We start from the raw sequence: 14,020 nt of genomic DNA on the forward strand, positions 1-14,020 counted from the left end.
ATATCACGATCTTTGGTTGGTTGCCCTTTCTTTTTTATTATGCTTCTAGGAACTACTTTGGGATATTTTATTACATTATCTGCACCATATAAATGCAAATTACAGTGGCGGCAAAAGAAAAATCCACATCAATTTGACAGTGTCACCAAAAATATTCCTTTCAACAGTTTAATGCAATTAATTGCTTTTAACAATATACGCTTAATAGGGACTGCTGATGCTGATGGAAGACTTGCCTGCTAGCAGTACATGGAAGAATTTGGCTCCAAGTTCCCCACGACTTTTTGACTAATTGCTGTACAATCATTGACAGCTCATGCACAAACTTCCAAAATCCACTGCTGATGGTCACGTCTCTCTGCCAACTAATAACGAAAGGAACACTAGTTGAAACTACTACTTCTTTGGCTGACAGAGAACTGAATTGCCATTAGTGGATAATCATTAACTACAGCCCTTCAGCAACATTCTCACTTCAGCTGTGTATAGTTCCCCTCTCTCACCAAATCGTATCTCCCCAGGTGGCAGTTGCCCACAAGGTCATCTTGAACATTTTCATTCAAGCTCTCAGAAAGAAACAAAGAAAGCAAAAAAAAAAACCTTATGATTAATTAATACTATTCAATTTTTTTCACGGATTTAAACAAAAATATTCATTGTGTCGTCTTCATTAAAATAGGCCTGCAACTTCTCAGATACACTCCCAGGTGGGAGTTGGTGGGGTTGCTGGGGTGAATTTTGTGGAGCCCTGCAAGAGTGGGAAACATGCCATACTTAATTAAGCGAAATCTCGATTTTCTGATGTCGGATTAAGATGCAGAGATTTGTACTTGTAACACGTTTGCATGCCATGAATACTCATTAACATAAAACAGTTCAATGTGGAGAAACGTAAAGTGATTCATTTTGGTACAAAGAACATAGAGAGACAATGTAAAATAAAGGGCAAACTCTAAAGTGGGTGCAGGAGCAGAGGGTCTTAGGTGAATATGTGCACAAGTCATTGAAGATGGCAGGACAGGTTGAGAGAGCAGTTACTAAAACATACCGTAACCTAGGCTTCATAAATAGGGATATTGCGTACAAGAGCACCTTGAGATCAGAAGTTATAGATCATTCGTTCTTCCACACTGAAGCATATGTCTCTAATTCTCTATAACCATTAATGTGTGCCAAATATCAGGTGTGCCAGTACGTTTAGCTCTCTGAATAAGCTAGTCCCAACAAATGACAGTCATACCGATACACATGAATAAAGTGAAACCAATGTAATGTGAAATATTTACAAGTGAAATTTAATTTTGGAAAACACCTGTGCCACCATTGTGCTCTCAAATCTTGCATTAATGGCAATGTAGTTGGACAGGAAAGTTTTGGCCGTGATGCAGAGTATCCTTATTTGACTAGGAAGCTTTTTTTAAAAAAAACAGCCCACACATGACTGCAGCATTGTCAGCTGATGGTGAGTTTCACCACTGAAAAGTTGCCTCCACTGTGGAACTGCATGTGATTTCCATGCATGCTGCTAGCACTTTAAATTTTAATTGTAATTGTGTGGGAAACAGGAAAAAGCAAGAGAACGTAAGTGGCACACACTTCCAGTTACACTGTCAGAAACTGTACGCTGTTGACAAAATCCACCCCACCATCACACACACACCCCCACCCCGACCCCACCCCTCCCACCCCCCATGGCCAGCACTGTATTTTACCTTCTCCATCTCCACATGCTGCAGTTGGGGGTTTCTGTAGACGGCAATAGATATGTCCTGAGATCATGTTCCACACTATTATTTCTCCATCATAGCTAGAGGTGGCAAGAAGAGTAGGAGGACACTGAGCTATGCATAGAATGTCATCCTTGTGTCCTCGTTTCTAAAAAAAGGCATAAAATAATCAAAGGTATATATTCAAATAACTCTTATGCTTTTGTTTTCATAATACCTGTTCAAGAAGTACATTTCATTAGTTTAACAGGATAGGACATATATTGGCAACATTGCTATGGACTTAGTGAGTTGTAGCCAGCTTTGCAAGTTATAACATCAAGTAATTATGTTTTCAGAAGTGGCACTGTTTATAAAAGGTCATTTAATAACAGCATGTAGATTTTGAATTCAGATAGGAGGGGGGAATTAGGGACATACGAACCACCGAATTAGCAGGAGTAGGTCACTCATCCCCTTGAGCCTGCTCCGCCATTCAATAAGATCATGGTTGATCTGAATGTAACCTCAATCCCACATTCCTGCCTACCCCAATAACCTTTCACCCTCTTGTTAATCAAGAATCTATCCACCTCTGCCTTAAAAATATTCAAAGACTCTGCTGCTACCATTTTTTGAGGAAGACAGTTCCAAAGACTCACAACTCTCAGAGAAAAAAATTCTCCTCATCCTTGTCTTAAATGAGCGACCCCTTATTTTTAAACAGTGACCTAGTTCTAGATTCTCTCACAAGAGGAAACATCCTCTCCACATCCTGCATGTCAAGATTCCTCAGGACCTTAAAGGTTCCAATTAAGTCACCACTTACTCTTCTAAATTCCAGTGGATACAAGCCTGACCTGTCCAGCCTTTCCTCTCAAGACAACCCATCCATTCCTGGTATTAATCTAGCAAACCTTCTCTGAACTGCTTCTAATGCATTTACATCTTTCCTTAAAGAAGGAGACCAATACTGTACACAATACTCCAGAAATGGTCTCACCAATGCTCTGTACAACTGAAGCATAGCCTCCCTAATTTTGTAATCAATTCCCCTCACAATAAATGATAACATTCTATTAACTTTCCTAATTACTTACTGTACCTGCATATTAATCTTTTGTGGTACTAGGGCACCCAGGTCTCTCTGAATCTCAGAGCTCTGTAATACCTCACCATTTAGATAATATGCATCTCTTTTATTCTTCCTGCCAAAATGAAAAATTTCACATTTGCCCACATTATACTCCATTTGCCAAATCTTTGCCCACTCACTTAACCTATGTCACTTTCACAGACTTCTCAACTTTTTCAAGGGCAACTAGGGATGGGCAATAAATGCTGGCCTTGCCAGTGACAGCCACATACCATGAATAATTTTTAAAAAATATCTTAATTTGTCACAATCATTTAATATCATTTGATGTCGTTGGTGTAATTGTTACATCACTTTGTCTCCACAAGGACTGTGCGATGGTCACTCCTGCCAAGACTGGCATAGATAGATACATCACCAATCTAGGCAGATTGGCAAAGGTAAGCTCACAGAATCACAGAACAAGTAGGGTTCTCCCTTGTGTTGGTTCTCTAACCACCTGCCACAGTCCAGTCTGGCATATATGTCCTTCAAGACCTGGTCAGCTTATTCAGTATTGGTGCCGCTGATTCCCTCTTGGTGATGAATTGAGTCCCTTCCCCACTTTCCTGGAGTTCACTCTGTGCCCTTGCTACCCTCAGTGTTTTTTAAGGTGGTGTTCATCAACGTACAGGAGTATCAGTTGAGGGAGGGCAGTGGGTGGTGCAGCAGCAGGTTTCCTTGCCCATGTTTGACATGATGCTATGAAATCTCATGGGGTCCGGAGTCAATGCTGGTGCTTCCCAGGGCCACGTATACACCTGAATGTATACCACGATGCTGTCACCTCTGGTTCGTCTATCGTGCTGGTGGGAAAAGGCATACTCAGGAAAGGTGATGGAGGAGTTTGGGACATTGACAGCAAGGTATGATTCACTGAATATGACTGTGTCAAGCTGTTGTTTAACTAGCCTATAGGACAGCTCTCCCAATTTTGGTGCAATTCCCCACGTGTTAGTGAGGAGGACTTTACAGGGTTGACAGAGTTATTTGTGCCTTTGTCATACCTGGTGGCTTGGTTAATGCCAGCAATCCATCCAGTTTTATTCTTCCTAGAAGTTGTTGAAGCAGTATGATACAACTGAGTGGCTTGCTAGACCATTTCAGAGGGCAGTTAAGCGTCAATCACATCGCTGAGGGTCTGGAGTCACATATAGGTCAGATTGGCTAAGGACAGCAAATTTTCTTCCCTAAAATGACATTAATGAATCTGCTGGATTTTTACCACAATCTGATAGTTTTATGTCACCACACTGGCTTTATATTTCAGCTTTGTTTAATTAGCTGAATTTAAATTCCCAGCTGTCAAAGTGGGATTTTAATTCATGTCTCTGGATCATTAGCCCAGCCACTGTATAACCAGTCCAGAAACATAACCATTTGCTACCGTCCCCATCATTATTTCTTAATATCAAGAGAGATTTAAAGGAGAGATAGGTTAATGCATGAGGGAGGAAGGAATAGAAGGTTATGCAACAGGATTCAATGAAGAGGGATAGGCAGAGGTACGAGTGGAGCATCAGCATCTGAATGAACCAGTTGTCCTGTTCTTGTTCTGTGCATTCTAGAAACATAAGAACATAGGAGGAGTAGGCTATTCAGCCCATTGAGTCTGCTTCGTCATTCAATACAATCTTGGCTGATCATTCTCTTCAATGCCTTTTTCTCACACTATTCCCATATCCCTGTATGTCATTGGTATTTAGAAATCTGTCAATCTTTGATTTACACATACTCAATGACTGAGCTTCCACAGCCCTCTGGGGCAGAGAATTCCAAAGATTCACAACCCTCTGCGTAAAAATAAATTCTCCTCATCTCGGTCCTAAGTGGGGTCCCCCTTATCTTGAAACTGTGTCCCCAACCAGGGGAAACATCTTACCTGCATGTATACTGTCCATCCCTTTAAATATTTTGTAGGTTTCGATGAGATCACCTCTCATTCTTCAAAGCTCTAGAGAATACAGGCCTGGTTTCCCCAATCTTTCTTCATAGGACAGTCCCACCACCCCGGGAACAAGTCTGGTGAACCTTTGTTGCCGCATTTTATGGCCTCGTCCCTGCCACAACAAGGCCAGAAAATTCTGTCCACTAAGTCTATCCAAATCCCTCTGAAGACATTTTGCCATTTCCTCACAACACACACTCCCACCTAGTTTTATGTCATCCGTGAACTTGGAAATATTACATTTAGTCCCCACATCTAAATCATCGATATATATTGTGAACAGCTGGGGTCCAAGTACTGATCTTTGCAGTACCCCACTAGTCACAGCCTGCCAACATGAGAGTGACCCATTTATTCCTACTCTGTTTTCTGCCTGTTAACCAATCCTTAATCCATGCCTGTATATCACCTCCTATCCCATGTGCTTTAATTTTGCTAACCAACTTCCTGTTGGGGGACTTTATAGAAATTCTTCTGAAAATCCAAGTACACTATGTCCACTAATTCCCCCTTTTCAAATTTGTTACTAACATCCTCAAAAACCTCCAACAGGTTTGTCAAACATGATTTTCCATTCACAAATCCATGTTGACAATGCCCAGATCATTATTATCCAAGTGTTCATCTGTCATTTACAGGGGAGGCGATGGTGTAGTGGTATTGTTGCTGAACTAGTAATCCAGAGACCCAGGGTAATGCTCTGGAGACCAAGGATCACATCCCACCATGGCCATTCAATAAAAATCTAGAATAAAAAGTCTAATGATGACCATGAAACCATTGTCGATTGTTGTAATAAACCCATCTGGTTCACTAATGTCCTTTAAGGAATCCTTCTGTCCTTACCTGATGTGGCCTACACGTGACTCCAGATCCAAATTTAAATTCCCCAGCGGCCATGTGTTTGACTCTTAAGTGCCCTCTGAACTAGGGAGCAACTAGGATTGGGTATTAAATGCTGGCCTGGCCAGCGATACCCACATCCCATGAACGAATAATAAAAAAAAAAATCACGGCCTTTAGAACAGATTCCAGTATTTTTAAATAGGCTAAACAGGTCTGTAGTTCCCAGTTTTCTCTCTACCTCCCTTATTAAATAGAGGGGTAAAATTTGCTACCTTCCAATCTGCAGGAACCATTCCTGAATCAATATAATTTTGGAAGATGATCACCAATGCATCCACTATCTCTATAGCTACCTCTTTCAACATCCTGGGATGTCGATTATCTGGTCCCAGGGACTTATCAACCTTCAGTCCCATTAATTTCTTCAATACATCCTTCTTACTAACACTAATTTCCTTCAATTCCTCATTCTTCCTAGCCCCATGGACCTCTAATTCTAGGAGATTTCTTGTATCTTCCTCAATGAAGACAGACACAAAGTAATCATTTAGCTTCTCTGGTATTTCTCTATTCTCCATTATAAATTCTCCTGACTGCCTGTAATGGACCCACATTTGTCTTAGCCAAACATTTCCTTTTTACATAATTATAAAAGATTTTACTGTCCGTTTTTCTGTTTTTTGCTAGTTTACATTCATATTATTTTCTCCCTTCCTTTACCAGTTTCTTTGTCCTCCTTTGCTATATTGTAAAATGCTCCCAATCCTCAGGTTTGCTACTGTTTCTGGCAACTTTATAGGCATTTTTTTTATTCTTATCCAATCCTTAACTTCCTTCAGTAGCCACGTTTGACTGACTTTTCTTTTTGGTTTTTTTTGTGCCTTGACGGAAATGTATGATTGCTGTAAACTATTTAATAATTCTTGCCTATGTCCCGTCATACCTTTTAATGCATTTTCCTAATCCAGCTCAGCAAATTTGTCCTTCATACCTTCATAATTTCCTTTGTTCAAATTTAACACCCAGGCTTCAGATTGAACTACCTCACTTTCAAACATAATGTAAAATTCTATTCTGTTATGGTAACTCATCCTTAAAGGTTATTTTACAACATTATTAATTTGCCCTTTCTTGTTACAAAATACTGGATCTAAACTAGCCAGATCTCCAGTCAGTTCCTTAACATACTGCTCTAGAAAACCATCCCTAACACAGCAGAAATGTGTCCTTCACAGCATTAGTGCTCATTCATGTTACAGACAGGAGGGGGGTTAATTTAAACAGCACTAATTTCTCCTCTTACCACCTGTCCATAAACAGAAAGGGTGTTTTGATTTATTTCCCTCTTTAGAAGCAGTGGCGTATTTCCCCAACCCCTCGGTTTTTGTCTGATCCAAGTTTCTATTAATAACCTCACAGCAAACTCAAGATAGGATGAACTCAAAAGGGTTGGTTTATTTGCACACATTCACAGCACAGGAAGGAAGTTTTGCAACATCACCTTCACACTCAGACAGTTAAGAGAGGGACAGAGAAAATAAGGTTTTAACAGTATAGAGATCAGAGAAAATGAACATTGTTTCACACAAGTTTCAGGGTCTAGAATCAAAGTCTAATGAGATATTCTTTCACGAAGGCCTGCGGGCTGAAAACTGATGTTGCAGAATTCACTTCTCCAGTGGTGTTGGCTTCACATGATGAGAGAGGCATGCAGGGATGAATCAGTCTTGTAGGTGATGGCACAGAATTTCCAATAGAAGCAATGTAGCTGAGGCCAGGGGTCCAACCTGGGCAGAGCTCCTTTCTGTGTGGCTGCTAGTCAGATGTTAAAGAGCATATACAGCTCAGCAAGGCAATATTACTTGTTCCACAAGCCAGAGGCCTAGGTCACATAACCTCCCACCTCTCGACTAGGTCTTCAACAAAGGATGTGTATCCATCATCTGGAATTCGGTTGGATCTCAATGACTGGGATTTTTAGCAGTCTTTATTAATTGAAAGGGCCTTTTATCTTAGCAGGCCTTCTGTCTCTTACTGGCAAACCTGGGCTATCAAATGCAAATGGCCTTTGCATTGCTGTCTTTGAAGGTGGGCTGTGCAGTTCCCAACTGATTGTTAGTGGATCCTCAGAGATAGCGAGGTGTGAGTTTTCCCAAAACTGCAAAGTTTTCTGGGGTTACATACAGACATTGGTTCAGCATTTTAAGGATCTTGTTCAGCCAAGGACCAGTTTTAAAATTTAGAAATAACAATGAGTCTATACATCTTATATAAAGAGTGTATAGTGTGAGGTCGCAGTCCATCACATTAGTGTAAAGAAAATATAATTTTTTTCCAATATTACTGTGGAATACTGTGAAGCAGGCTTGTGGGGGTTGTGTGTATGTGACTAATTTAATTAGACTGAAGCAAGGTTTAAATAAGCAAATGGATAGGTGTAAAGCAAGAATTTTTGAAGTGGAAATGGACAAGCTAAGATGGGATACCAGTAAATACAACATGAATAGGAATTTGCAATAGGAGATAAATGAGGAGTGAATTTTTGGCCATTGATTTTCAGAGAGGAAAAAGGAAGTTCTACAACTGGCAAAGATCATAAATAAATAAAGCAAGTTATTAAGTTTATTTATCCAAAAGACATAAAGACAACATGAAGGATTTTTAGATTCTGGGAAAGGTAACTTTCTAAAGCAAGTTAAAAACAGTGGGTTTAAAGATGAAAGGGGAAATATTTAAGGAAAGATTGAAAGATGTTTGAGGTGTGTGGGGCCATGTGATCTTGAAGCGTGTGCTTTGCGAGCACAGTCATGTGAAAGAAGCAGCTTCTAACCACCCCAGGGAAGTGTCTGATTGTTCCAGAAAGCAAGGTTTTGTTACAAGCCTTGGATTGCCATTGTTGAATGAGAGGGAGAGAGAAGTTTGTGAAATATGTCCCTTACAGCAACAGTGGATGCCTTGTGGTAAAATTACTGGATTTTTTTTTTAAGATTAAGAATTTATAGATAATATTGCCTAGAGAAGGGTATTTATTTGTGAGTCTAGCTAAGTTCAAATCTTTTGGGAAATATTATAAGACTGAATTTAACTGTAACTATAATCTTCTATGTTTAAGTTTTTTTTTCCTTAATACATATTTTAATTTAATATTTAACATCTCCAAAAGTGGTCATAGAATATTTACTTCTGACTTCAGTACACATACCTTCTCATAATAAAAATACAAATTGCAAATTGCCGTAGTAGCTTCACCAAGTTTCCCTTTGGGGTTTGGTCAGCCTGGCAATTACCACCTGCCATATTATAACATTAGATTTACCCAGTCTATATGCAGATTGAAGTCACCTATGATTACTGTATTACCCATGTTATGTGCTTCCCTAATCTCCTGAATAATACCATGCCTCACATTACTGCTACTGTTTGATAGCCTATAAACAACTCCTACCAATGTTTGTTGCCCCTTGTTGTTTCTTAGTTCTACCCAAACAGATTCCATATTTTATTCTTCCTATCTGATATCCTCCCTTACTAATGTACTGATCTCATCCCTTATTATCAGCACAACATCATCTCCTTTTCACCTGTCTTTCCCAAATGTTGAATATCCTTGAATATTCAGTTCCCAGTCTTGGTCACCCTGTAACCATGTTTCCATAATGGCAATTAGATCATACCCATTTACCTCTATTTGTATCTTTAAATCATTTACTTTGTTGCAAATGTTACATGCATTTGGGTAGAGTGCCCTTAACTTTGTCTTTTTAACATTATTCCACATTCTCAGCCTAGTTGATGCTTCCCTTCGTTTCGCCTCCCGTCTAATTTTTCTTACTACTTTTCTATTTTCTGTTACAAGCTTTACTTCCTCCCAATTTGAGCTACCCCTCAAGTTCCCATCCCCCTGATAAGCTAGTTTAAACCCTCCCAACAGCACTAGCATTTCTCCCTGTAAGGATTTTAGTCCCGGTCCTGTTAAGCTGTAACCCATCCATCTTGTACTGGTCCCAGCTGCCCCAGACCTGGTCCCAATGCATCAGAAATCTGATACCCTCTCTCCTATGCCAGTTCTCCAGTCATGTATTTGATTGTTCAATCCTCCTATTCTTATGCTCACAAGCGTGTGGCACTGGGAGTAATCCTGAGATTATTGCTTTTGAGGTCCTCCTTTTTAATTTATTTTCTAACTCCCTAAAATCTGCTTTTGGACCTCATCTCTCTCCCTATCTATGTCATTGGTACCAATGTGGACCATGACCTCTGGCTGTTCACCCTCCCCCAGAATGATGTCCTGTATCCATCACTTGATACCTTTGACCCTGGCACCAACGAGGCAACACAGCATCCTGGAGTCACATTTACAGCTGCAGAAACACCTGCCTTATACCCTGATTATCAAATCCCCATCACGATTGCTCTTCCACCCTCCTTCCTTCTCTAATGTGCAGCTGAGCCACCCATGGTGCTGAGGGCTTGGCTGTGGCTGCACTCCCCTGAGGAATCATTACCCTCACCAGTATCCAAAATGGAAAAGCGATTAGCGAGCAAGATCGACCCAGCAACTCCTGCACTACCTGTTTAGTTCTCTTAGACTGCCTGGTGGTCACCCATTCACTCCCTGTCTGCATGTCCCTAACCTGTGGTGTGACCACCTCCCTAAACATGCTATCCATGTAGATCTCTGCCTTACGGATGCATCACAGTGACTTCAGGCACTGTTCAAGTTCCATAACCAGGAACTCAAGCTTCTGCAAATGGTGACACTTCCTGCAGATGTGTTCATCTGGGACACATGGTGCATTGGTGACTTCCCACATACTGCAGGATGTACATTTCATTTGGCTGAGTTGACCTGCCATACCAAAACTTTAAAAGCTTTTTATTACAGATTGAGTAAGTAGAATAACTTACCAGCTACTCACCAACCAGCTCCTTCCACTGCACTGAAGCAAGAAAAAAAGTGTTTAAAAGGGAGCAACTTCTTTCCCCTTCACCAAACTCCCCACTCACCAAACTCATAAGCACACTCAGCTTGCAATCTGTGCTCCATTTCCCATGTAATTCTATGATGATGGTCCTTGGACATTCCAGTGTGTATAAGTAGCTATTTTTTTGTCACATATGGCATCCAAGTAGTTCACTAGAAATAAGTGTAGACCATCAGTCTCAACAACTGGCAGATCATATCAACAACAAGACTCTTTGCCTGGGCACAATAGGCAAAGTACAGGCTGTACCCAACCGGCCTGTGCTTGCAAAACTCAAAACATAGTGTCCACATTAGATGTGATTCTGTGATTGGACAACACTTGCTAAACAATCCTGATTGTTTTTCAGTGTAATTCTAAGCACAATTTAAGATTTATCTGTCAGGTTTACAGCGTGGCTCACTTATGCATGCTTGAAGCTACATTTATTCACATACAGGGCCCTGTCCTGTGCAGACAGAAGGAATATGTTCATGCATTTTAAACTAAACAAAAACTTAGGGGATAACCATTCTTTGGCTTATTCCCCATGGCAATGCCTTGACCAGAGTCGACCTGTCTGGTTTGAATTTGAACAAAAACTTGGCAGTTAACTGTTCCCTGGTGCATTTTCTATGGCAATGCCTCTCTCAATCAGAGTCCATTTGCCAACCAATCAACACTTCCTTCTCATGCAATATAAATTGTTGTTCCCTTTACCATTGGTATTCTTGTGAACTGTCCTGATGGGTGCAAGACAAAAAGCTTTGACAGTATGTCTCTTTTTTCAGCAGTACTCAATCTTACATACGATTAAAACAATATATTTTTCTGTTGGTTGATTGTGTGACCTCAGGTTAGCTGCAGAATAAAAAGGGGTGTCAGCAACCTTCTAGTGAAGGTGAGACAGTTTTCCAAATTTTAATCAATTTCCTGTCAAACTGATTGTATTAAAATCAGGGCCTCAAGCATTATGAAGATTCATTACTGGAATTACATTACAACAGTGACTTCACTTCAAAAGTAATTCATTAGCTATAAAGCGATTCAAGAGGACTGGTGGTCTTGAAAGATGCTATCTCTATGCAAGTCAATCTTTAACTATGTATATTTTCACCTTATGGTATATGACCCTTGTACAAATTATTGCTGTCATCTTATTTTCTCCATGATTGGCTCGCTCTGGTTAGTTTGTATGAATGGTGTTTTGATATTTCTTCCAGCTCCATTTATCACTGTGGATGTCATTAGGAAAGTCAGTATGCATTTCCCTGGGATACATGTTGTACAGCACAGAATGGAAGGTTTCAAATGGAGTCCATGCATTTGCTTATGTGCAGAACCATTTGCAGAGTAGGAAGATTGTGAATGAAAATAGTGGAGAACAAACATTTTCCCTAAAATACCCCGTTCTGAAAACCAAAATCCACAGGATTGAACACAGACATAATTGAATGTTGCTTACCAGATCATCCTGCCAATGTGGCTCAGGAGACTGAGTATGATAATTGTCACCAAATGAATCCTAGACCATACAAAGAAAAATAGAATTTTTAAAATTTATAACTTAACCTTTTATCCCATTTTGTTAAAATACCCTTACACAAACAAATGCATTGCAGTTATTAACATTAGGTAACCTGATATATATTAATGACCTAGTCTTGGTGTACAGGACACAATTTCAAAATTTGCAAATGATACAATTCACAATGCTTCCAAGTTTTGAGAGAGGATAGTTCAGAATTTCAAAACGACACTTTGGTGGAATGGGCAGATAAGTGGCAGACAAAATTTAATGCAGAGAAGTGTGAGGTGACTCATTTTGGTCAGAAGGACACAGAGACAATATTAAATAAAGGGTACAATTCTAAAGAGGGTGTAGGAGCAGAGGGACCTGAATATATATGTGCATAAAGCATTGACGGTGGCAGACAGGCTGAGGGAGCAGTTAATAAAGCACATAGTATCCTAGGTTTCATTAATAGGGGCATAGAGTACAAGAGCAAGGAGGTTATGTTAAATTTGGGTAAAACATTGGTTCAGCCTCAACTGGAGTATTGTATCCAAACAAAAACTTTAGAAAGATGTGAAGGCATTAGAGCGAGTGCAGAAGCGATTTACAAGAATGGTTCCAGGGATGAGGAACTTCAGCTACATAGATAGATAGGTGAGATTTTCCTTGGAGGATAGAAGGTTGAGAGGAGATTCATTAGAAGTATTCCAAATCATGAGGTTTCCAGACAGAGTAGATCAGGAAAAACAGTTCACAATGCTTCCAAGTTCCCATCAGTGGAGGGATCAAGAGCGAGAGGGGACAGATTTAAAGTAATTAGCAAAAGAAGCAATAGGGACACCATGAGAAACTTCTTCACACAGCAAGTGGTTAACATTTGGAATGCACTGCCTAAGAATGTAGCGAAAGCAGGTTCAATCGAGACATTCAGATAATAATCCCATTCTCTCTGAAAATGAAGAATGTGCTGGGTTACAGGAAGAAGGCTGGAGAATGATACTAAGTGAATTGCTCATTCGGGAAGCCAGAGCAGACAATGGGCTGAATGGCCTCCTTCTGTGCTGTAACAATTCTATGATCCTGAGCGTGTCACTGTGTAACAACATTCACTGCAAAATGTGTGTTGGACAGGGTGCCGAGCGTATTTGAAGTTTAGGCTAGTAGGCCTGACAGTCCAGAAAGTTCCAGACTCAGATTCACCTCTGATCATTGCTATGTTCAGAGGTTTCAGGTACCAGTACAGGCATGATGCAGAGTTTATTAAATAGAGACAAACCACTCGGTTCAACTCATCTATGTTCATGTTTATATGTCACACAAACCCTGTTATATGGTTATGTTAGTCATTAAAAATATGAACTAATCATTATGCGAATGTACATCCGGGATATCACATTTACTATTGCATTGCAGTCAGTTGCAGAGCAACAACATATCAGTTCACCAACCCATGGAGAGCTGTAAAAAATAAACTTGATGAAGCTCCAGCATTTTGAGTCTAAAAGTGTGATTATTTTGAACTGCTGGAAACCCGAAGTCATAACATGGCAGCAGTGGGTGTCAGTAAGACTCAAATATTTTAAACAGAATAATATTTAATTAGATTGAGAAAAATTAACCAAAATTAGTTTTTCTCTCTCGAACTGAGAGAATTGGGCGAAATGAAACGGCCACTGCCTCAGTAATGAATGCACAGTTACAGCCTAGGATGAATTGGGAAGCTGATGACGCCACAGAGGCATTTGAGAATTTTAAACAAAAGTGCAGTCTGGTGTTCAATAGCTTTCTAAGTTGCACTAGTAAAGAGAAAAGGGTCAGTTCTAATTTGCTGTGGGCAGGAGAGAAAGTGTGAAATTTGATCAATAGCTGGGAGATAAATGAGGATGAAAGTAAAAACCCAGACAG

General features: G+C 40.0%; 1 protein-coding gene across 1 annotated transcript in view; it reads right to left on the bottom strand.

The window, feature by feature from the left end:
* The window catches only part of wdr95 (WD40 repeat domain 95), a 202,683-nt gene that overhangs the window by 41,557 nt on the left and 147,106 nt on the right, over nucleotides 1-14,020 (bottom strand). Inside the window, exons 21-22 of the mRNA XM_041199001.1 lie at nucleotides 12,065-12,124; nucleotides 1,713-1,875 (exon numbers count right to left, since the gene is read on the bottom strand). Coding sequence (XP_041054935.1) covers nucleotides 1,713-1,875; nucleotides 12,065-12,124 — 223 coding nt within the window. The remainder of the gene's footprint in view (nucleotides 1-1,712; nucleotides 1,876-12,064; nucleotides 12,125-14,020) is intronic.

The sequence above is a fragment of the Carcharodon carcharias genome, chromosome 11, assembly GCF_017639515.1.
Source record: "Carcharodon carcharias isolate sCarCar2 chromosome 11, sCarCar2.pri, whole genome shotgun sequence".
Classification (NCBI taxonomy): domain Eukaryota; kingdom Metazoa; phylum Chordata; class Chondrichthyes; order Lamniformes; family Lamnidae; genus Carcharodon; species Carcharodon carcharias.